Raw genomic sequence first — 26,541 nt, 5'->3', positions numbered from 1 at the left:
AATTCTGGATTATTTCCAGAGAAAATTCAAGTTTTAAAACGCGCTCAAAAGGAACCTTAGAATTTGTCATTATATTGATTATGTAAATAATTGTGCACTTGTATAGAAAAGAGAGAACGAGAAATAAGAAGGATATAGCTATTCTTGCGAAAATCATTATTATTATTTTTTTTTTAATTATTATACTCGAATGATTATTATTATTAACATGATTGTATCATTGTTATTTCATGCCCCATTGTCGAATGATCATGACAGATAGTTGCTGACCCGCGATTCTCCACGTAACAGCAGATGTGTCTTGAATCTTACGTCTAATCAAATTTTGATCAGCGAATGAAATTTTTCACAACGAGTGTTTATCGTTTGACAAATTTATACGGTGGCTAATTACGTCGCAATTATGATTGTTATACATATATGATTCTGATTGCCGTCATGATTATGTAAACAATAATAACAACGGTGAAAGTATGTACATTATTATTCGTATATAATTATTGTTATTATTATTAATTATTATTCGTATTATTATTAATTATATATTAATTTTATGTGTAAAATAAACGTACAATTTCAAAGAGAGAAGAAATATATGTGTATGATGAAGAAATATATATACAAATGTATATATACTACGTCGTATATACGCGCACACATGTATTGCGAGAGTCACAAGATTACACCAAATCTCGAATATATGTCCTAAGAGAGTCCTGGTTGTAGAAGATAATATATATTGTTTCCATTGTTAAAAACTTTACCATCTACCTATGTTATATAATCACTTCTGTTCGTAAAGAAAATATTTCATCATCGATATGACGAATCATTCTCTCGTAATACTTTTGCACCGTTACCCGATTTTACTCCCGTCTTCTCCTTTAAAATTTACGTTTATCTTAATTTTCTTTTTTTTTTTTTTTTTTTTTCTTTTGCGATACGATCGAATCGCATCCTTTTCACAAGAAAGGAATACGTTATTCTTGCTTTCTCGCTCGATAAAAAGTTTAACGCGAGCATTCCGTTGCGCTTTGCGGACGCATCTTTCAATATTTATGCAAGAGTATTTTTTAGAAGACTTGTGACGTCACTTGGGTCCCTCAAGAGATGACAGAACTAGTCACACGCCACTCAATTTATTATTAGGCCACCCTTCCCGGATTCGGAGTCCATGCTCTCTAGAACAACTAGATTATCGGGAACCTAATTATATACTAATCGATATTGAAACGCTCGTTAAATCACCGACGTCTCATTTCATTTCCGTGAATTTAATTGATTTCTTCTCAAGAGGAACAATTCGAAGATAATAAAAGAAACCCTCTTTTCGCTCCGGGGATCAAAATCCGCCGGATCTTCGGACCTAGATCTTCGATCGAGCCGGAAATAAGTGTGATAAATCTAATAAGTCGTCTTCTCGCTTTTCGGACGTCGTCCACGTCGATTCTTCGGATCGCCGCCGTCGCTGCCGTCGCCTCCGGGGGCGGTGGGTGGTGGTGCGGTGGCCGCCGCCGCGCATGTTTCTTCTCCGACGGGAAAACGGATCGATGCTGGAAATAGCTCAGCCCGCAGGAGAGAGTACGAGGTGAGTCGCCTTCGCTTTCGGCAGGGCCTCTCTCGATGCCCGCCACCGCCGCCGTCATTGTTGTACGCCGCTCGTTTCCAGAAGACAGATAAGCTTCCGTCCGCGTATCTTCATCGTCGGCGAAGACTCCTGTCAGTTCGAGCTCGCGGCGCGGCCGCCGCCGCCGCCGTCGTCGTCGTCGTCGTCGTCGTCGTCGTCGTCGTCATCGTTCTTCTCTCTTTCTCTCTCTTTCTCTCTCTTTCTTTCCTTCTCTCTCTCTCTCTCTCTTTCTCTTTCTCTCAAACGCCGGCTGCGAGCACATCGAGTCGCGACCGAGCCGGGGACCAAGCCGAGCGGGATGACGCGGAAAAAATGTGCGCCGTACCAACGTGGCTGATGAGGCTAAAATCGTGAGTATTACGTGTCATACAGGAGAATACATACACGCACGCACACACGTATGTAATATACAATACGCCAAGGGCACCCCCGTGCTTCGCAGCGACCGTCGCGAACGAGGGGTGCCACCCTCGGACGCTCTCGCTCGAATTGATCCGCCGCTCCGGAATCCCGAAGAGCGTTCGCCGAGTTAAAGAAGAACGCCGTTTCCACGCTCCCCCGAAGAGTTTCCCCCAAGATATCTTTCTCCTTGGCCCGCAACAGGCGTTCCATTCTTTTTTTTTTTTTTTCCTGCATCGTCACTTTGACACCTCACGTCAAATCGTCACGCGGATTTTATTTCGCCGTCGTCAGACTCTGTTCCAGATATATGGAAAACGGCGTTCGATATTCGCGCATTAGACTGGAACACGAATCTTACTCTCTGATCTCTTCCAGAAGGATGATGGGGTTCTGTCAGTAGTGTACTGTTCTAGTTATTATACCAGTTGCACGTTTAATTAGTTCCATTGCAAATCGATGGTACGCGCTTTCTGTGCTGCAGCTTACGAGGTAATAGATGTCCTTGGTAGAAAATATATAGAAACAGTTTAGTGTTATATTTCTAATTGATATTTCGTGCATGTCTCAGGATATATAAGTATCGGCCGATCGTAAGTTGTACACTTTTGCCTGATTCTAGATAATTATTCAACAATGCTTTAATTAATTTGTCGTTTAATAACGGCAGTGCTTCGAATCACGATCTCTTACAATTTGCTTAATTTATAAGCTAAATCACCGAAATGGCGTATTTTCATCTCGCGACCGTAATATTATAAGATGCGGGATTGCAGAAGATTTCGTTTTTTAGTTTTAGTAATTCTCGTTTCCTTAAACATAGATTTGGCAAAGAATTTTAGGATAAACCAGGGTATGATGGCCATAGACTGTAATTTTTTCAATAATCGCTACCTAGTGCGCTTTTTTAGTCATTATCAAAGATAATCGATATTTACAGCAGTTTATGTGCATGCATTGTTCAAAATAACGATATTGTAAATCTTACATCATATTTTTACTTTTGACCACCTGCAAAGTTTTTCATGTGTCCACTAAAAACTGTTATAACGTCGAATAAATGACAGTTGAGCTATCGTAATCGACGTTGGGCATATTATAAAGATATGTAAATTGTTATACGATCTATAATTTTTATTTTCGTTTTTACTATTTTTTTTATAAATATTATGGCCATCTTTTCCTTAAAAGTTGGATAAGATGGCCAATGCTTATGTTGCACTATTTTGATAATATAAAATTTCTATTAAATATTTTCCTTTTAATTTCGATAATATTACGTGATTTAAGCTTCGGTGAAGATAATCTGCCAAGGACTATTAAAAAATAACAAAAATAAAAGTATGTTTTTTGCATTTTAAGAAAACTATAGCCATCTTACCTGAGTTTACCCTATATACTTTCGCGGCCGAAATGTCAAAATCATCTTGCGCGGAAAAATCGAACACTCGCGACCAAGATTCCGGAAAGTTCCGCGAAACGAATCGTCGATGGTCGCACGGTGGTTATTGAAATCTTTTTTACGGGTATAGATAAAATTAGCACTCGTGCTCCGCTCCGCGTGTTCCAGTTCTAGACGCTCGTAGCTGTCCCTCGAACGTGCGCTTTGATGAATGCAAGTAACTGACAACCGCTGACGGAATACGCGATAGGATGCGATAATACCCTGATCGATCCCGGAAAAGGTCATCCTCGCTGGTTTTCATTTAGCTATCTTATCCGGCAATTGCATCGCGAGAGGAACGTTCCGTTTTAGTAGCCCTTCGTTAATACAGTAGGTTTATAAAGTATTGATTTTTATTGCCGCGTGTGTTGCGCATTATTTTATCCGTTCAAGTTTGTCGCTTCTTGGACGAAAATGTTTCTCGGAGAAATGTTGAAGAATGAGTTTTGTGCGAGTGAACTGAATGCATTTCTGCGCTGAGAAAAAAATCAACTCTGAAACTGTCCGAGAGAAAAAGTCCAGAAACTGTAAATATCTATACCTTTTTTATATCTCGGTGGATCGTAAATAGTTTGAAGTGTCGGAATTCATTTTTGCAAACTCGTAAACCGAAATATATTCACATTATTGCTTCCTTTCTCTTTGCATTCTGAATAATTGTCTACAATTGAGAGGCGAGATATAATCGGGATAATAAGCCCAAGTTTCTCTCTTATGTAGGAACTTTGCGACAGATTTTCTGGTTGAATGTGTAAGTGACAGGTGCATAGAACTACCGGAGGAGCCCGCGAGGGTTGTCATTTCAACTGACATAAGACCGGCTGGCCTTTAGTTGAAGTGGCTATGTGACAGATGCAATTGGTTATTGAATATGGATCTTATCGTTTGTAGAATGACCTAATTAAATAATAAGTAAGACATCTCTTTATCGAATTTTGTTGGATAGTGCTTCCGCACTAGACTACTTTTCCTTTTTTTTGCATATATATATATATATATATATATATATATATATATATATTTTTTTTTATTTTACTTGTTAAGCTGAAGTGTCAGCTATTGATTATTTCTTTACTTGACGCGCAATTAAAAATATAATAAAGTTGATAACAATGATATACACTGGCCAATGAAAAAATTCAGAGATATATAGTTTATTTTAAATACAAAAAAATTAATGTATATATTTTTAAAAATAATATTAATGTGATTACATTTTTAACAAATTTTACAAGAAGAATTTTCGAATTCTGCGGCAACACTTTCACTTTGCGTATTTTGATATGTGCGAAATAAAAATTTTCTAAACATGAAACTAACATATGTGCGACATATTTTCTCTTTGTTTCTTCATCAAGCTTTGTATTTTCTTTATCGCTAAATAACTTTTTATTGACACGCTATATCTATATAAATATTTTGTGTGTATAGAAATATATAGCACAACTTTAAATAGACATGCACGTTTATATCAATATATGTTTATATCAACATGTTTGATTTAAACAATAAATAAATAGTAAATAATGAGCACTGATATTAACATAATTGATATGATAATAAACAATAATGGATAATGAATATAATAATTAGAAATGCTAATCGCTAATCAAATCTTTCTGCTAATTAATTAATTGCGTCCCAATCGAGTTTTAGTAGTGGTGCTTCCATTATCGAAAATACACACACATCCACACTATATCGTTTCTATTTTTCCGAAATATTTTGGACATCGAAATAGTATCGATCCATCGAACAGTATTAAGAGTATTATCTGAGATAAGGGATTCGGTAGCCTGTTAGGATTTTTAATTAATAGAGATGAGTCTAAGTGTATTAATTATTTATGATATGCATAATTTATTACCGTTTGACTGCGGGGAAAGCGAAGGAGACGCTGATATAAGTAGCAGTCGATCGTGCGACTTTAGAGTGTATAGGATCAGTCTGCTCTAAGCTGAAGAAGTGCTCGAAGAATACAAGAAACTCTGCGACTTCTCATTCCTGAGTATTCATTTTTTCTCTAATTTTAAGATTATTTAATGCTGTATATATCTGTATATGACACAGTCAAATTGCACATCTGTCACATTAAAACTTTAACTTAAAATTTTTCTTAAATTATTTTACTTAAAATTATTTTTTTTTACTTTTTAATAATTAATGTATGTAATTTAACATATATATGTGTTTAATATTATTTTCACTCTGTTTTAATATTATTTTAAAGTTCAAATTAGCGTTATGATGATATTAGTAGTGCAATATTTTTATTAATTAACAGTACAATTTATTTATTTTTCTGTTTCTTTAATTGTTTTTTTTTATTAGGAATTTTAATATATTGTATATTGATTTTTTACTGAATTTTAATTATTTTAAAGTTCAAACCGTAGGATAATAATGTGATTCATTAATATGAATATTAATATAGGCATATTAAATTGTACTAATCAGTACATAATTTCTCCTCTAAATATTGAATATTTGAGGAGGAGTTTCTTTCAGTCGCAAAAGTGCTCTCTCGCTTCTTCTTCTTTCACGTATCGATTATAGTTTCACGACATACAGACGTGAATTTTTATATACGTGTGTATCACAGTGAAGTAGTGGAGAGTGGTTACTTCGTAGCAGAGTTTGCTCGGCGAGCCGTGACGGTAACATAAGGGATGCAGGGAGGTGTGTGCAATGAAAAATAGAAGGGTGCCGTATTACCACAAGAAATAAAGTACAGCATATGGGTTAATACGTATAAAAGACGAAACGTCACGTCTCAGAATTTACACGATCCAAGTTCTATCATCTTGTTTTCCATCCTCTTTAATATGCGTATCTCGCTTCAAGAAACCAACGCTCTAGTTTACTCTCTTTTCCTTCTAGAAGCGGGAAAAACAGATTATTTCCACATATCTACATTGTTTTATTGACGCGTTATACTAATATTCTCACGTGCACATCGCATGCCAATGTGATTAATTAAGTTCTATAGACACGAAAATTTGATGCGCCACTTGAATTAAAATGCAAATATTCATACGTATGATAAGCTTATTAGTATCAGCCTGTATAACCCGTTTGTTTGTAATCCATCGCACGACACACGCGATATGTTTCACTCAGCATAAGATAATTGAGATGCAAGGGATTTAGAAAGACATCTGTAAATTTTTTTCACCCGACTTTCGTTTAGCTTGACAAAATAGAACTGTTTGCAAATCATTTGTAATTAATTCTGGAAAATATTTATAAAAGTTATTTTGTTATTTACATATTAATTTAATAATTTGTACAATATTTTATATTATTCGAAAGAATTCCTCGAAAAAAATGCATTGTACCATTATTATGAAAAATTATTTAATTTCATTAAAATGTGAAGAATCTCGGGAGAATTTCGGCTGTAAAATGTAACTAAATCTATTTAAAGCCTCAACGGATTTTGACTTTAACGAAATTGTTTACAAGGAAGTTGACCGTCAACTATAGACAGTTTCTCTGAGAAATGCGCTAAGAAAGTTATTTCGCTTTATTTCCATCAACTGTTGTTTTCGCTTATCGAGTGACTTAAGGAACGAGGGAAAAACACGTTCGGTTACTGCACTGCGATCGATCGACCTCTTTTGGCAATGATCCCGCATAGTCGCTATTCCGGGACACAAATTTCTATCCAATGATAAATTAATTCGGTGATTTGACATCCTGATTTCTGCGGCGACTCAAAAAAATATGTACTATATGTATGTACAGAGTTGGGAAAGTTACTTTATAAAAGTAACTCCTTACCGTACCTTACGTTACTGTCACTCAAAAAGTAACGAATTGTTACAATTTCCGTTACTTTTTTTTATACAATACAAACTTTGCATAAAAATTGTTTTAATACAAGATCAAATTTTTACTCTAAACACTAAAAATTTTAAAACATTATTCTATATATTAAAGTAATCAAAATAATATAATTTTTTGATACTGATATCGCTATTGATATAAAGTGTGTAATAATTTTGATAATAATAAATTATTAAGTAAGAGAAACTTTTGAAGAAAAAAGTGCGTAAACAATGTAAATAAAATAATTTTTTTACTGTTAGTTTACTTTCAATAGATTTGTAAATATGGTTAAAATCGCTTTCTTCGCGTTTCTTCAATTTTTTTATTTTAAAATTCTAACACAATACGATAATTTTCGTAGCATTGAATTCTTGACTAATCATTGAATTATCTGTCTACTTAAATGGTTTTTTTACAAAGTAGAAAGATACTAGAAAGAGATGCCAGCAGTTTCTATGTGACACTGCGTTTCAATATTCTTATCAATCTTTAAGTTTCATTTCACGCACACAGAAAAAAAGAATATTCTTATTTTGACAATATCTTTAGTTTCAAAATGTAAATCTTGAAATGAGATTATATTGCGTTAAACAAAGAAAATTTGCTTGGATGAGGACATTTTATATAGTTCAACCAAGAAAAATATATTCTTGTTATTTAAGAATAATTTTTTTAATGGAGAGGAAAAAATGTTGAATAGAAAATAACACATGTCCAAATCGAAGATTATAATTTTCTTAGAGTTAAAATAATTATTTTATTCTTGAAATGACAATTGTAATATTGAAATAAGATTATAATATTGTTGAAATTTAAGATTTTTAAATTCTTCCAAAAAGATTATAAATTGTTGCGTATATATGAAACAATGAACGCGTTCATATGAGTATACAAGTTTTGATTTGACACATACTTTTTTTCTGTGCATATGTGCACGCATATTTACAGTATATGTTACATGTACTATATAAAACGTGCGCATATGCATGAAACGAAAAATATTTATGTTTCTTTAGTTGAAAATTATATTCAAAAAAATTATAGAATATTCAAGTATATTTGAAAAAAATCCAGACTGCACAGAAAGGTCAAAAGACAATAACACGTCTTTAAGTTGTCTTTTAAGCATTTTTTATAGACATATGCTGTCTGGAAAGTAACGATAAAAGTAACTGTTAATTTCGTTACTCCTATCGAAGAATGTAATAATGTTACTTTGTCCATTACAAACAAAATTTGTAACTCTGTTACCGTTACAGTTACCGAAAAAAAGTAACTGTAACGGTAAAGACGTTCCAAGTAACGCGTTACTTCGCAACCCTGCACATGTATAATATCAAGAAAAGATTTCGATTATTTATTATATCGCAAATACAGAATATTTAAGATTTTCCATTCTTGCATGATATATATATTTATTTGCAATTACGATTACGCATGTAATTAAAATGTTGTTGTAATTAAAATGATTCCAAGAAACGAAAGCTTGGAAAAATATGATTTAAATAAAGCGCAGATATATCTTGTGATTTATCCATATAAGTGAAATTTTTGTTTGCAGAAGCCTCTCGCACACCACGGTAGGTCTTAGAGGATGCACAAGCTAGCCAAAGGCCTGAAGAAGAAGAAAAAGCCGAAGAAGGGCAAGAAGGGCGCGGAAGAGGAATTCGATCCGGAAGAGCTCGAGCGTTATCGGCGCGAGCGGGCGGAGGCTGAAAAGAAAGCCGAGGAGTCCGGTGGGGCGACCGCCGGTTCCGACGAGTGGAAGAAGTTCCAGGCTCTGACTGCCGGCGTTGACTCGGTTCTGAGAAAGACCCAGGATGATCTCGATCGGATAAAGTCCACCTCGTTCTTCCAGCGAAAAGCGCCGTTGGAAGAGAAGCCGTTGGAGGAGGCGAAACCAGGCGAGGATTCCAAAAGGTGGGTGGGTTTTGACGCGGAGGGTAATCCTATCGAGGCCGCGCCGCCGGAGATCGACGGCCAGGACAAGAAAGAGGGAAAACCGCTACGAGTCAACGAGGACGGTTTTGTAGACGTGCCGGAAGACGAGGATGAGCAGGAGGACTCCGCTGATGAGGACATCTTCGACACTACTTACGTCGACGTTCTCCAGAATATCGATGTCCAATTAGCTTACATACCGGATAGTCCGACCGAGGAGGAGGCCGGCGACGATCCGTTTGACACTACCAACGCCGATAAGGTTCTCAAGACAGTCGACAAGAAGGGAAATAAGTTAGTCAGTCTAGGCAATGCCGTCGAGGTACTGTCGGGAAGGATCGATCATGTAAGCACTTGTAAGCTTACTAAAGGAAGGCGACCAAGACTTCAGCAGGATTTATTGTTGGACGATTTTGAAGAGGTAGAACAGCCTTCGGAAGCGGTAGCGGAGCCGGTGGAGGTAGAGAAAACTCTGCTGGACGACGATAGCGATCTTCCCGACATTCCTGTTGATTTGACAAAGTTACCACCTGTATTACCGAGACCGGCCACCCCCGTCACTCCTCTTCAGGAAGATACAACAGCTACTGAGAAAACTTTGAACGGTCCATTAGATATCTCCGAGTTCGAGTTGTTAAAGGAAAAGACTGTTTTGGAAGAGATTCCCGACTTGGACGACGCCGAATTCGATTTGGACGCTGCTCCCGATTTGGAACCAGCTCATCTCGAAGAGGCCGACGACCCGTTTGCAGCAAAAGAGCCTGAAACGGTCGACTTTCAGACAGAGATAATCGAGGCTAGCTTCGAAGCAGCCACCTTCGTCGACGAGGCCGATCCGTTCGACACCACATTCGCGGATAACATTCTACCGGGTAAAACGGAATTAAAGTTTATCGAGAAGGAGCTTGAAGAATTGCCCGTCTCGGAAGTATCTATATCTCTAACCGATCCCGCTGGCTTTAATAGAGATTACGAAACTGGCCTGTTGAAGTTGGACGATGAACAGAATGATGAGCAGAAGGACAATCTACAGTTACTTAAAAAGGATCTGCTAGACGGCTCCACGACCGATCTTAGCCAGTTGGCGGATCAACCGATCGCACCAGTCGAGGAGATCACATATGTCGATCCGTTCGATACATCAGCAGTGAAGGAACTTCCACCTGGTAAAACAGAGCTCAAAGTCTTGGAGAAGGAATTGCTGGGCGAACAGTCCGGTAACGGCATTGAAAACGACAACGATGACGATGATGACGACTTCAATCCGAGGAAGGATGAGTCGTCGGTGAAACAACTACCACCTGCAAGACCACCCGTGCCGGTTAAGCCTGTGTTCGAGGTTAACTTTGACGAGGAGGATATCAAAGTCGAAGCGACACCGACAAATCTTACAAGGAAGACTTCGCGGCCGGAAGTTCTCGAGTTAGCTCCGACCAAAGCCGTCGCATTCGAGTTGCCAACGCCGTCGAAGAGGCCTGACCTTCTCGCGACCACTGAAGAAGAGAAGACTTTACCTTCCAAGCCGCTGACACCATACTACTCACAAAAGTCCATAGAAGAGTCGTTGCCGTTGGAAGACGAGGAAGTGGATGTCGATCCGTTCGACACAAGTTTCGTCAACAGTGTCGCGCCAGGCAAGACAGAACTCAAGCTCATCGAGTCGGAGCTGCTGAAACAGGAACCAAAATTGTCTCACAGTCTGAGCGATTACGATTTCGATCCGAGATCTGCCGCGGAACCAATCAGGAGGCAGAGTGACTTTACCGCTACTTGCTCGGTTGCGCCGAGCAGTTTGAAACTCGCGCAGCTGCAATCATCGTTGATACAAAGGGTCGAAGAGGAGGTGATTGTAAAGCAGGAACCAAAGAGGCAAGAGAGTTTATTAGATGCCGAGGTCGAGGTCGATGCGAAACCTTTGACACCCAGGATCGAGAGCAAGCCCATCCAGGAAGAGGAGATTTCCTACTCGGATCCCTTCGACACCTCCATCGCGACTAACATCCTTCCCGGTAAAGCGGAACTCAAGATATTGGAGAGCGAGTTAGAACAGATTCCTCAGCAACCGCCGCCGCGTCCCATAAATCTACCCGCGGTAGTACCAACCATCCCGGTACCAATAATTCCGGAAATCGACGACTTTGATCCAAGAGCGGACGAGGTAAAGGAGTCCAAGGACTTTTTGTCCTTGGACGGGCAGGATCCCGGCGATAAAGTGTTAACGCCACTTCAGAACAAGGACTTCAGTTTGGACGACGACGTCGATCCTTTCGACACAAGTTTCGCGACCATCGAGCCTGGAAGAACTGAACTGAAGCTGCTTGAATCAGAATTGATGAAGTAATACAGCTCTTACAGAAGCTTCTTTTCTATCTTTAAAAAAAAAATCTTTTAACAATCTGGTTGTCACATTGTTCAACATAAGTGTGTACACGTTGAACTTTTGGAGCTTCACCAGGAACTATTTAAATCTATAAACTCTACTTGTTGCATGCGTTATCAGTAATCTATGTGTTAAAATTGAATTGAAGATTTCCAAGAAATCCTCGTGAATAACTGACTTAAAATTGTTGCGAATGTTATCTACATCTAATATCGCACAGAGCGGACACAAACAGACTGAAAAAGCGGTACATTCTATATTTTGGCAAATATATAATTCCAAAGAAATTTTATCGACTGTTATAGTTAATTCTTAATTGAAGTTCTTAAGTCGACTCATCGAGTTCGATCATCATGGATTCCAAGGGCGGTAATCCATTCCTGATGGACGATTACGCGGCGCAGCCGGGGACCGGTCTGCCTGCGCAGCCTTCCAATCCTTTCCTTCAGGATTTCGGCGACACGACGAGTTCCGGCGCGGGCGAGAATCCTTTTTTGAATTTCGTCAGCGAGCAGACGTATGAGCCGCCAGCGGTATCCATCGACTCTACCAACCCGTTCGCCTCCTTTGGCATCGAAAGTAACGCTCCGGACCCAGAATTCGGAGCAACCACCAATATTGATGATACGCCAGCAACCAACGTCTTCACTAGCCAACCATCTGACATCTTCACGTCCGACAGCACGAATGTGGATCTATTCGGCACGATTACGACGCCAACGACGACGACGACGATCATGACGACGACGATAGAGAAACAACCGGCGGCGATTGTCAGCCCGCCGCAGCAACCGGCGGCGACGCCTCCATCGAGGAACGGAAAACCGCCACCGTCGAGACCACCGCCGCCCAGACCGCAGCCGCCGCCGCCGCCCGTTAAAAACACAAAAGACCTGATACTGTCGGTCACAGGTGCCATGGACGCCACTTCGAATCATCTTTTGGATCGCTTGCAGATGACCAGAACGCCCAGCCCGACGCTGATGCATTCCCCGTCGCCCACTCCGGAGCACAGCTTCGCCGATCTCCTGGACGTCGACAGCAACGTGCCGGATCTCATTCCGGACGACAACAACAAGGCCGTTGAGCTGCCGAGCAATCAGGACATCATGGACCTCTTTGACGCGCCAAACGCGGATGTCCCTGCGTCCACCATCTTCTCCACTTCCATGACCACCGCGGGCACTACCAGCCTCGTCACCGGGATAACCGCCAACCAGGACAATCCCTTCGCGAGTATGAGCGAGGAAGCGGCGCTTCCGGTAGTCTCGCAGGCAGAACCTGCTTTCGGAATGGAATATCCAACGGATGCCGTCAGTAACGAGAAACGGCCTTCGATAACCGCGAGTCCTTTCGCGAATATCGAAACGGAAGTGGGAAAAGCCGGCACTGTTCTGGACCTCGCGGAACCCGCCCCTGCTGTTCAACCTGCATCGGCAACGGCCACTGAACTCTTTCAAGGTTGGTTAGAAAATAATTTCCTTTTCATTTTCTTAGACTAAAAAGACATGAAATTAAAGTGAGAAGACGTAATAAATAACCAAACGATTTATTGTACACTTTTTTCATTCAGAAGAAGTTCAAGTTTCCAGCAGTGCTGATGTGAATTTTTTCTCCATGGCCGACACTACCACAGCAACCCCGTTCGGCGTACCCGAAGTCACTTCCACGCCTTTCGCAGCTGCGGCACCTGCTCAACCCTTGTTTGCAACGTCAGAGATCACGGAGCCCCCTCGAGACGCCTTCGCCTCGGATCTGCTGGGTGACTTCGGTGAGCCGCCCAAAGAGATTAGCGGCGGTCTAATCTCTACTAGTCCGATCCCTGGAACAGAGTTTCCCGGTAACGAGGCTTACCTGCCCGAGGAGCAGCTGGATAACTTCACCGCTACAACTAAAGCGATCGAGAATACCGGCGATTCGTTTGACGCCTTTGCGTCCAAGTTTGATAAGGCTGCCGAACCGGAAACTAACGGGGGAGATCCCTTCCTGGATGCCTTCGGTGGCGGACCGACCGCCATGGACACCTCTAGCGACGGTAGGTAGCCTGCGGCATGCAAAGGGGGGTCTAAGTTTAAATACGATATCGTACATACTTAATTATTATTTATCGCGATTTTATTTTGCTCAGTTTGGGGAGACTCGTCAGTGACTGGGTCGGAAACGGCGATTACCGGTTTCGGTGAGTCCGATGGTTTCGATTCTTTCTTGAGCATGACAGCTCCGCCGCCAGACACAAAAGTGAAAAGATCCGAGTCTGCAGAGTCGGATGAGGGTCCAGATTTCAGCGTATTTATCAAGTGAGTGAAAGAAAAAGACGTAATTATTTATTCGCTTAATCGGAGATAAGAAGATTCCGAGTCTATAATAATCACAACTACTAGATAACATTCGATATTCTAAAAAATCTCGTAGCATTTTCTCTGAACGATAATTCACAGATTATATTTAAAAAATATAATGCTTCTTTTCTCCAATGTATATAAATGCATTGTCTAACGTCGATCTTTAATTCATCTAAGACCGAAGGAAGGGGATCAGATGGCAACAATGACAGAAAGCGGGCCTGTACCTACGTTAGCACCGCCGCCTAAGAGTCCGCAGGTGGTCGCGTACGCTGATTCCTCACCGCGTTTCAATCCGTTCGATAAATCTGGAATTGCGCAGGATGCTGTGGTATCCGAAACCGCTCAAACAGCCGAAATGGCCAGAACAGATTCCCAGGTATTTACGCACTAATACAATGCGTTATATTACGTCATATTCCTCTAAATTAACCCTCAAACTGAACACGTTTTTTTGGCACCGTAATCCTGAACACGTGGCTAACTGGAGTCCGAGTTAATTTTTTTTACTGTAAAATTACTCAAAAAATTTTTTAAAAATTTACACATCTTCTTTTAAGTTTAAATTAAAAGTTTATATAGTAGAGTTAAAGAAAAAATATTTTTAAATAGTATATTTTTGTTATTTGTTAGATCAAGATTTGGAAACATAGATGTTTTATATAAAAATTAATAAAAATTTGAACAAATAATTTTGAACAAAAAGGCTTGCAGGAATTTTTAGTTCAAAGTTCAAAGTTTACGAAAAAAATACTATATGTCAACGGCTTTAAAAAAATATAATTATTTGAATGATCTAAAATGGGTAATTTTCAGATATAAATTAATCTTTAGATAATTTATTTGAAAGAAAAGTAAAAACAAAATATAATTTACATTACAATCTACAGTATAAAAATTGATTAATATATACAACTCCTGTTTGTTGCTTGTTATCATTAACAAAAGATACTTTTAGCATAAAAATAAATGAACACAACAGAAATTAAAGCAATTCGTTTCCTTTTTAGAGAGATTATCATTGTAAATTTGCAACTTCTTTTTATAAAGAACAATTAACAGCAAAAGAACAATATTTTTAAAAAAATTTACTTCAAGTATAAGTTCCTTTTGACACAAACTTATTTTTGGATAAGTTTCCAACCTTGAAATTTTATTAATATTTTTTTAAAACAATGGATTAAAAAAAATAGCACAGACACGAAAGAGTGTCTGTCACAACACCCATGTGTTGAGTTTGAGGGTTAATTCTCTCTATTATTACGACATTTTTATGCAACCCTTTTTTCCTTTTGATATAAGCATTACTAAAGTAATAGAAAAAGATGGAAAGGTCTTGTAGCTTAAGCTAAAACAAATATTATCAACAATTTTAAATATAAAAGAAATAATAATAAATAATATTTTTTTAGGAAACCCCGCCTACTCCTTTATTCGACGAGGATGTGAGCCAACCTCTCGAGGACTTCCCGAGGGTAACATATACCGGCGACGGTTGGGAAATGCAGTTGCGACAGCCGAATAAGAAGAAAATTACGGGGCAACGATTCTGGAAGAAGATCTTTGTCAAACTCGTTTATCAGGCTGATAGCCCAATTCTCCAGCTGTTCAACAAGAAGGACGACAAAGATCCGTTTCAAGAATTACCTCTGCTCACCTGTTATTCGGTTTCGGATATCGGCGCTCAGCAATTTGATCAATATGGGAAGATATTTACGATAAAACTCCAGTACATTTTCTACAAGGAGAGACCGGGCGTGCGACCTGGTCAAGTGACGAAAGCGGAAAGGATCACGAACAAGCTTAGTCAGTTTGCGGCGTACGCTATACAAGGGGATTACCAAGGCGTTAAAGAGTTCGGCAGTGATCTGAAGAAACTGGGGCTTCCTGTTGAACACGCACCTCAGGTAAATTATTTTATTTTTTAATTGAAAAGATACTTAACCCTTACTCCGTATTGTTATTTTTGACACCTTCTAACTGTTCGACAGGTGGCTCAGCGTATTTTCCATAAGTTTATTATTAATATGAAAGTGTTTTAAAAAATCTGAAAAAATGTATATACCTTCTTTGAACATTCTAAATAAAGAGTAAAATAATAAATTTGAAAAATAATTTACTTAAATATATTATTTTATGATTATTTGTTTTCGAGAAATTGACGTTGTTAGAAAAATCGCAGACAAAAATGATCCATCAGTACGGAATAAGGGTTAATATTGCATCATAAAATATAAAATCTAATAATTCATAAGATTTGTATAATTATATGTTATATAAATTATAATGATAACACTTTAATTATATTTAATCATATTAAAATCACGAGCGCAATTATTAATTTTTATTAAATGTTTCGCAGATCTCGCAGCTATTCAAACTCGGTTCCCAATGTTACGAGGCCATGAAACAATTCTCCTGCGCCATCGAGGAGGCTCTCTTCAGGTTATCGGCGCACCGCGACCGAGCATTAAATTATAAAATGGAGGAAGTCCAGATAACGGTTGTGGACGAACTGTATGTCGAGCAGAATGCGGAGGGTCACGTGGAGAAACAGATTGCACGCGTTCGTCTTTTCTTCTTGGGATTCCTTACCGGTAGGTTTTTCCCTCGGAAATCATGATATCACATATGTGTATGATGGTTCTTTTTTTTTCTTGCAGAAATTATAATTTTTTTTTTTCTCATTCGGATCTAATCTGACAACAAACGCTCGCTCTCTTTCAGGTATGCCCGACGTAGAACTAGGAATAAATGATATGTGGCGACAGGGTAAAGAAGTCGTCGGCAGACACGACATTATCCCGGTTGTAACGGAAGAATGGATCCGCTTGGAGAACGTCGAGTTCCATTCCTGCGTGCAGCAAGACGAGTACGAAAAATCGCGGATAATCAAGTACGTGCATTATCGCAATTTTATTGCGATAAACCTGAGAGATAAATGCAACTTTGCTAATAATAATAATTTAATAATTCCTCACTCGTGCAATTACGAAAATTAATGCAAAAAGTATCATCGATCGTAGTAAAATTAAATTTTTACATGTCGATGAAATGTAATATACATATACATATATCTTTGTCTTTTTTTTAAGAAATTAATACGATTTGATTTGCTTTCTAATCTGCAAACATGCATGTAAAGTTATATGTAATGTCAACTTATGATTAAACCTGCACTAACACGTCCGAAGGTTCAAGCCGCCTGATGCATGTTACATTGAATTGATGCGGTTCCGTGTAAGACCGCCTAAAAACAGAGAGCTGCCGCTTCAGCTAAAAGCTGTTATGTGTGTTACTGGGAACAAGGTAAGCTTTTTTTCTTTAATTTTTTAGCTCTCAAACTCCCCTTCTCTCGAAATTTATATAAATTACAGCTAAAACTTGTAGTCTTCATTGCTTTTAGCAATACATCTTCGTATCTTTCTTCCATCAATGTTGTCATACATTTTTTCTTTATTCTATTATAAAAATATACCACTGATAAAAGTTTTAGTTGAAGTTTCTTCGTGCCTTTCAACTTTAGTTTCTGCAGTCGCAGCTCGTCTGACCTCTTTCTATTGTGTTACTAGGTGGAGTTAAGAGCAGATATTCTCGTACCGGGTTTCGCATCCAGGAAACTAGGCCAAATACCATGCGAAGACGTGATGGTTCGCTTTCCTATACCAGAATGCTGGATTTATCTCTTCAGAGTGGAGAAGCATTTCAGGTACGGCTCTGTGAAATCGGCGCACAGGAGAACCGGAAAGATCAAGGGTATCGAAAGGTTTCTGGGCGCTGTCGACACGTTGGAACCGCAGCTGATGGAAGTCACTTCCGGTCAAGCGAAATACGAGCATCAGCATCGCGCGATCGTATGGAGGATGCCCAGGCTGCCTAAAGAGGGACAAGGTACTCCCTGTCTGAATTTTTTTTATTTATTGTAGAAATACCTACTCAATTTTCTTAATCTTTCGTAATTAATATTTGTATAACAATTGTCTACGTTCTATTTGTATTCAATTTCTATGTATTAATTTTTTAAATAAAAAATTAAAATATTTATTTATTTAGGTTCTATAAAAAAAAAAAAAAAAAAAAAAAAAAAAAAACGAAAATGGAAATGTCAGATGAAACTGCAGTTTGAATATACTGCGTGTATTCGAATCATCATGCAGTTAGTTTTGTTGGCTCTCTTCCAATTTTGTTTTATTTCCAGGCGCATACACGACGCATCAGCTGGTTTGCCGTATGGCTCTCACATCCTACGACCAGATCCCCGAAAATCTCTCAGAGTACTGTTACGTGGAGTTCACGATGCCGGCGACCCAGGTCTCCCATACCACCGCGAGGAGTGTCAGTCTTCAAAATAGTGACAGTGATGCGCCTCCAGAAAAATATGTCCGAAATTTGTCGCGTCACGAATATAGGTAAGTCTTAAAGATTATCTTGACCTGAAAATTGTGGCACAAGAATTTTTTAAATATCACCAAGAAATTTATAAATATTTATAAAGGCTATAGCCGAATAAGCATACTAAAAATGCCCCTGACGAGTTTTCAAATAACATTTAGCCTATCATGATCTCATTGTAAAAAAAATGTCCTTAAAATTTGTGCTTTCTAACTCTATTATTTTCTGAGTTATCGAAAAAAACGTCATTTTCAGTTTTTATTATTTTTTTTCTGTAAATATTTGAGATGATCCTATATCGATTTTTTTTCTGAAGAACAAAAGACACAAAAAAAATATTTGTTTATTAATCTCGAATAAAAGCTTGATTTTTAAAAAAAAGATTGAAATTAATGGCTTTTTTAACATGTTTCTTTCGAGTTTCAATCACCAAACTTTTATAGAATACTCTTTTTATATGTCTCAATACTCTCAAATTTTTTCAATTTTTCGAGTTGGTGCAACATGGTAAAAAAAATTAAAAATCCTTTTTTTATCATTATGTAAAAAGACCATTTTTTAATTGTAGTCTCAAAAAGTCGAGTTTTTATTCGAGATTAATAAAAAAATATTTTTTTTGTCTTTTGTTGATAAGTATTAAGAAACAAATCGATATGGAATCATCTCAAATATTTACAGAAAAGAAAAATAAAAACTGAAAATGACATTTTTCTCGATAACTCAGGAAATAATAAAGAAGCTGAAATTTTGAGAAACATTTTTTTTAAAATGAGAAAATGACACACTAAGTATTATTTGAAAACTCGTCGGGGGCACTTTTTGTATGCTTATCCGGCTATAGCCTTTATAAATATTCCATCCAAATATTACGTTAAAACGCTTGGATATTAATACGTCAATCTATCAATCTGCGTCGCTTAAATCTGATTGTATTTTCTATGATTGTTTATTCCCTTTATTTATTGATTTAACGAAAGAACGATAAATGTATCGATGCATTTGATCGCGAAAAATTGCTTTCAACTTGCATAGTAATAATTCCGTAATTAAACCAAGTCCCAGTATCCAATACAATAACAATTCTGTCTATGACCCAGGCCTATTTCTTCAGGGTTTCTTTTTTTATCGCTAATCAAAAATTTCCGAATAATGCCGTTTATTATTAAACGTTGCTTAGGGTTGGGATCGAGCATACGCAGGGCGAAGGGCCGGGGGCGTACGTTACAGCAACGATCGCGAAGAAGATACCGGAAAGCACACCGGAAGCTCACAGCGAGGCATCCGACGCGGCGGCCGAGTCTGACTCTGACTCCTCGGAGTAATGCGGATAATCTCATTGTCAGTCTGAATCGTAGATCAAACGTGCTGTAATAATTAGTGCATACCGAGATGAAAGGGAAGGAAGAGGGAAGAGAGGGGGAAGGGAGGGAGAGAGAGAGAGAGAGAGAGAGAGAGAGAGAGAGAGAGAGAGCTAAAGAGAACACGTTACGCAAGTCGAGAGCGGTAAAGAGTCGGGATACAGCCGAGTCTAGTCGTTTATAAGACGTGAACATAAATACTGTATCATGTATTAATCTGTATACAAAGAGAAAATGTGCGCGCGAACGCGGGGATGTTTTGTGAATCGCCGATAAATTGCGATAAACGACGGATAATCTCGTTCTGCGAGAACGCAATTAAGTTTTGCGCGTTAAGTTAACGTTTGAAATTATGGTCGAATAAAATGGAACCGGGTCAAGATTAGTCGATCTACCAGAAAGCATCTTCAAAAGTGTGGCGCGCAAGAACACGCCAATTATTATTAATTAGTAAAATTGCACGATCAGAATCACGAAAATAAATCGTCTGAGATGTTCCCTGAATATAAGAAGATTATTCTCGATTTTTCCGAAATTTTCACATCTGTTCAATTTTCTTCGAACTGGATGATGTTTTGTTTTTCTCGGTTTGATATCAAACTAAATTTCATTATCGTCGTGCATTGAAAAATAATCTTGCAAGCAGGCGATTCGCGATACATTTCGCCCGAATTCGCGCGCGTTAATTATAGCGATTATAATGAGAAGTAAAGTAAAAAAAGAGAAGATAATTTGTGAAAAAAATGGAAGGACAATACCGCTTTTTTCGTTCCGTTTAGCTTGTTAAGTAACACTCGCGATGAAAAGCTTTGTATTCATGACGTTCGTCACATATATTGACGTTTCAAAGGCTTATCGACACTTTCGGGATGACCATGAAAATCCATTACTGGTGAAAACAGTCGCGTACTTTTTTAAACGATCGTAAATATTACACGTTAATTTCCGTCCAAAAATTTACTTTATTAAAATTATTTAGGCCTAGTATTTTAATTTTTTTTTCATCTATCACGATGACAATCTCTATAAATTATCATAGATTACAAATTGATTATAAAACATATAATGCAAAATTGATTTAGATATTTTAAAAACTTTAATTCCATATCATGTCAATATGTTCAGTAAGTACAATAAGATAATGTTATCGAATTTCCCTACAAATTATTTAAAGGAAAAAAGAAATTAGCTACAGCAAAAAGACAAAGCTGCAGATATCATACGCATATATATAATACATACATTACATTAAATTACGTTGTCGTTGCGATCAGAGAGCAATAATCTATTAGATGCCGTTATGGTTTTATATATACGCAAGCATATCTCATTGTTTTTTGAGCTTATAGAGAATCTACGCGTATCGTTATCTAGTCGCTAATAGATATATTAAATAGATAAATCAATTTATTCGTGTGCGTTATATAAAATATTCTTTAGGATAGCGTGCGGGCAACAATAATATATGAGATACCAACAATTATACAATACTGGAATGTCCATCGTGTGTACGTAATACTAGCTCAATGAGAATGCGATAAATTCGTAAGACTGCGAGAGAATACGTCTAGTCTTTAATAATATCCGTTAATTAAGCGTTAATAATCTTTATGCGCTTATGGCGCGATAGCGTTAGTTATAGTACAATTTCGAGAAGTGTAAGTTTCCGTTTTATTGTTATCGTCTTATTTTCATCTTTTTCCGGTCGGTTACGCAACATTAGTACCGACTTGTGGCAGAAAAGCAGCATCACCAAATATTAAGATTAAGGATTTACTGTATTTATTAGTGGCATAATTATATGCGAGAGTATTTAATATAAAGAGAAATCTCTCCGAGAGTTAATTATCCGTAAGATAAGATACTCTTGTGGCGCATTTAGTCGGCAATACTGAGACGAATAGAGATGTAAGTTTTAGTTGTGTTTTGAATTTTTCGTTGACACGTTCTCAACCTGCAAGAAAGGTCAGAAAGAGTTGATTCTAGTCCCTAGCTATTAAGAGCTGTACGATACGGACGGACATATCGTCGATCGTACATTAATTTAATAAGGTCTAGATTAAGGCTCTAGATTGTAAGCGCAACTTCCGCCGTGAATATTATTCGTCAGTGAATATCAATATCTAAACGGCCAAGCAAGTCATAATAATTAATCGCGCTTGTTAGTTGTTGGTTGCTACTCTGATCCTCGGCAACGTATGAATTTCTGACACTTTTTCACTCAAAAAAATATTTTGCTAATGTAAACAGATTTCTAGATGTGTCAATTAAAATTTATCGCTACTTTTTGTATCTGTTAGAATATTGTTTGTCACGTGTAGAATTTATAGCAGCAATACCTCTAGAAAAAATTTAGATCCCATTGCCAAATATTAATCACAAATATAATTGTCCTTAAAGATAGGCATCGCAGACAAATTTTCCGTCTAAATTACACTAGTAGTACGGATATAAATTCTGCTTCCGTCATTTAAATTGATCAAGTGCAAAATATATGAAGTGTCACAGTATTTGCTAATAATTTACCTGTTTCAGTTAATTGTTTACACCTAGAAAATTTTTGTTGAAGTAGCAAGATCATTTTTTTGAGTGTTCATAAATGTCTCATCAAATCATGCTTTTGGTTTTCGAAATATTTCATGTAAATAAAAAAATCGTCATTTTTAACAGAAACAATTTTTTAAATAACAAATATTAGAAACGAATAATTCATAAATTCGTTAAAAACAATAAAAAGGTACATTACGAAATGTAGTTTTTACTTGGTTACTTGCACATAATTTTTATTAAATCATATTATTAATTATGTTTTCGTAATTTCTGTCAAGTTATATAATTTCGATGGTCAAAAATTATATATACATATTTTTTTTATGTATAACAGAGCTTTCTCTCTCTCTTTGTTGAACTATAAAATTGATTATATGTGTAATAACTTATCAAGGTATGCCGAAAGTTTGAAGAGAGTACGCGCGAGATTCTGCAAATCTAAATCGGATGCTCCTCGTTCTTTGAAACAGCGCAAAGCTTTTCGAGCTACAGTGTCAAGGTTTATTTGAGTTTGGTGTCTTAAACGGATTTTGGGCAGGTCTCCTCTTAGCAGGGGCCTGCACCAAGACGTGACGTTTCCAGCTCGTGATCTCAAAATACGCATAATCGTACCGTCGTGCGATCCAGAAACGGCGTTCGTGTATCTAAGCAAAAAAAAAAAAAAAAGCATACATATACAAAATACAGTTAAACATTGCATGTATAGATTTTAGGAAGGGATAAGAGTAGAGTTAGAAAATAAAAGCGCGGCTCCGGCATGTTTACAATGATTCTGGAAAAGAATGAATGGTGGAGAGAAAGAGAAAAAGGAAATTGTACGCGATGTGAATCGAATTTTAAACATTGAATGAAAGCGAGTTGATATACTTGCCACATGTTTGTTGTATGATTCTACATAAATACGTTTTTGCCTCTCTAATAGTTTTTCTATTCTAAAGAGAAAGAAGGTAAACGTGAGAAAGGCAAAACGTAAAGCTATGAAAATGTTATATAAATCGTCTCTCTAAAGTATTACACTTTATAAACGACACATTATATAATGCAATCTGTTGATTTCATTTACAATTGTATTTTAATACAATCACGCGAGTTTATCGATAACAGTATGATATATAAATCGAGAGTTATATATAGTTTTGCGAAATGTGATGGTATACTCTATATACTTCTGTAAAAAAAAAAAGCATAGCTTTTTGGTGTTAGCGTGTATGCAGCGGATTAATTGGAAGTAGACGCGAAAAATTTAGCATCACACACTTCCTCCATTATGATAATATAATACATATAAATGTGTCATGTGCGTATATTGATCGACCACTTGAGAGGAAAAGCATTATTTATCTCCGTATAATAAATCAAGTAGAAATCAAGTAGAAAGAGAGAGTGAACAATAGATCTAAACTCTGTTGATCTGATATTTGACATAAGAAATAAATATTGTAAAGGAACAAGTCGTAGAATATATATTATATAACCGTTGTCCTTATCGTATTGAAACAAAAAAAAAAAAAAGAAAATGTTCTGTACAGGTAAAAAAAGTCTGTAAAGATAAAGTTAGTCGCGCTTTTTCGTGAGAACGATATGTAAGATTTAAGAGTAGGAAATATGAAAAGAATGGAATGTCTCTCTTGATAAATGGCAGATGCGTGTACGTAATTGGTGGAGTAACGTGTGTTTTTATTGCTTCGTCTCGATTGCCCTTAAATGAGATCATCGAGGGTAGCTTCATTGCAGTTTTCACTTTAATGCGAATTCGTCGCGAAAGTAAATGAGACAAGAATCGAATGTCAAAAAAAATTTATGTTAATTAAATTAGTGTATATATTCTTTTTTCGTTTCTATATATTTAAAATGTAAAGCTTCATTTTCTTGAATTGTTTTCTCGATCCCGGAAACGTGTTGTCATCACAAATATTCTGCCAAAGATACGAACTCTATGTAAAATTCGAAATGTGTTCAAATTTGACAGATTCTTAGATTATTAAAAAAAAAAGAAAAAAAAAGATTCAGTATCTGACCGAAGAAAATTAAAATAAATAAAAAAAAAAAATATATATATATATATATATATATACGTGTTTTTAAGTCAATATTGATGGTACGATGGATAATTACGCGTTACTTGTGGCAATGCATGTTAAAATCAGCGGATGACAACATTTAAGGGTAAATCGATATCGATATCAACGAGAAACTGAGAAACGTATGTGTACCACTTTGTTCCATCGTGGCGAGCAGTAATGTATACAGACATGATCGAATAAATAACTTACGTTACATATCGTAAACCAGAGCTTTTTATAGAACAGCACGCGTTCCTTCTAAGCTGCGCGAAATAAATATAGATCAAGATCGTCGGTCCGCATGCAAGTTTCGACCAATCTAATATATATATATGATAATACTTTTAGATTTGTGCATAAACGTGGTGGCAAAAAGTGTCCCTTTCTCTCGCGAATATGCTCTCAAACAATTCAAGAACATATACTGCGTATGAGACATATGCATATATATATATATATAAGTTGTTGCAATATGAAAGTATATAAACCAGTGTTTCTCCAATTTTTAATTAACAGAATTTATTCGGAACTTATTATATTAAAAAATTTTCGACATTTATGCTTTTATATGAAAAAGATTAGATCAGAGAGAAATAGCACGAATAACAGCCAATTATTGTGAAATTAATAGTTCTAGAAACTCGCACATAATTTAAAAAGTCACGATCGTTTTGGCAAAAGAAAAAAAAAACACAAAGCAGCGTTACTATTTTTTGGTACAAAGACCGTGTTTCCTGGAAAACATCGAAATATAATAATACAATAATTATAAAAATTAATTACGTTTAAAAGTGCAATAATGATAAAAAATGAATGATTCCATCACACGAAATCAAGTTGATTTGTTCATTTGTTGCAAATTTCTTTGTCGTTAGTTACCGGAAGCGTGAAAACTTCTACATAATAATATATATAATAATCTGACCAGCATTTGATTGGTAGCCAGCAATTCTCTTCCTACGTAAGATTTATGGCGTAATGATACGTTGTGAGAAACGCGATATATACATAGCTAGCTTATAGTTTCCGCAAATTGTAATTCGGATGTGGACTTTCTGCGACGATTGCTACAACGATGATGTAACGAGAGAAAAATATGTTATGCAAATCATTATTACCGTAGCGTCTTTCTACAGAAATTTTCATTGAATTAAAAAAATTGCATAATATATTTCTTAAATGTAAAAATTTCTTAAGGTAAAAATGTCCAAGAGAATATCTCTTAAGAATTTAATGGCTCATTGTTTTTAAATCTATTTTTCTAGAATAGAAATTTCAAAATTATACGGGAATTATCTTTTCAAACAAATATGTCATTTTATCAGAAAAGAGATCTGGCCAAGGATCTGATAAAAGATAAGTTAAAGGATTGACAAACCTGTAAGAATTAATGAAAATCGAACAAACGATATTTAAATATGACTTGTAGACTTTTTGGTACTGATATGATTTCTTGAAGAAAATGTATAGAAAATATATAGCTGCAGAGAGAAAAAAAGAACTTACTTGAATTAAACATTTCATTTTGAATTAAACATGGAGAACTTTCGTTGAAGGATAACATATGAATTATTATCACTTGTACAGATCTCGAGCGAATTGCGAGAGGCTATAATTTTTGATGAACTCGAAGAGCTAATTAGTTTCATAACGTGGCCGCATAATATTTAAAATATGATGCCGATAATTTGTGTAACTGTTGCACATGTGCGTTATCCGCTTGCGTGAGGCCACGAATTAACGTAAATCAACGGCAAATGAATTGTATAACGTAGAGAGTAGACGAAGACTACTTTTCATTCCGATTTCTCTCAATCTGATTATTTTTCAGTGCTTTTTGACGATCGAATATAATATATAATGCACATATATATATAAATAATAATAGTAACAATCCCCTGCAAGCAGACGGAAAAATACCGTATGCCTCGAGTGTACCTCTGATTTGTAATGAACTCATAAACATATGTATATGTATGTGTAACATAATGTACTTGTATAATGTACTCTATATAGATGTACCTATTACGTTAATTATGTAACCTAATTAATGATTAAACGTGAGCAACAAGATGAAGCAGAGACATCTCAAGAGGATTCTTCGGCGTGTATAATAATTTATAAATGTGAGAAAGAGAGAGAGAGCGCATATGATAAACATTTTTGACAGCAAAGACGAAGTAAGTGCAACATACTATTAGCTGATGGTGCCGA

General features: G+C 36.7%; 1 protein-coding gene across 1 annotated transcript; it reads left to right on the top strand.

Moving 5' to 3' along the window:
- The first annotated feature begins 968 nt into the window (after positions 1–968).
- LOC140667640 (uncharacterized) lies at positions 969–22,980 on the top strand. Its single transcript, XM_072895779.1, has 13 exons — positions 969–1,977; positions 8,863–11,581; positions 11,953–13,083; positions 13,196–13,657; positions 13,751–13,919; positions 14,142–14,343; positions 15,377–15,871; positions 16,327–16,561; positions 16,692–16,860; positions 17,159–17,273; positions 17,537–17,855; positions 18,163–18,373; positions 19,534–22,980. Exons 2-13 carry the CDS (start codon positions 8,896–8,898, stop codon positions 19,676–19,678), a joined length of 6,339 nt encoding a protein of 2,112 aa, XP_072751880.1. The 5' UTR covers positions 969–1,977; positions 8,863–8,895; the 3' UTR covers positions 19,679–22,980.
- The last annotated feature ends 3,561 nt before the right edge of the window (positions 22,981–26,541 follow it).

This window comes from Anoplolepis gracilipes, chromosome 7, assembly GCF_047496725.1.
Source record: "Anoplolepis gracilipes chromosome 7, ASM4749672v1, whole genome shotgun sequence".
Taxonomy (NCBI): Eukaryota; Metazoa; Arthropoda; class Insecta; order Hymenoptera; family Formicidae; genus Anoplolepis; species Anoplolepis gracilipes.
The sequence above is the reverse complement of the archived record's forward strand: the minus strand, read 5'-3'. Positions and strand labels throughout refer to the sequence as shown.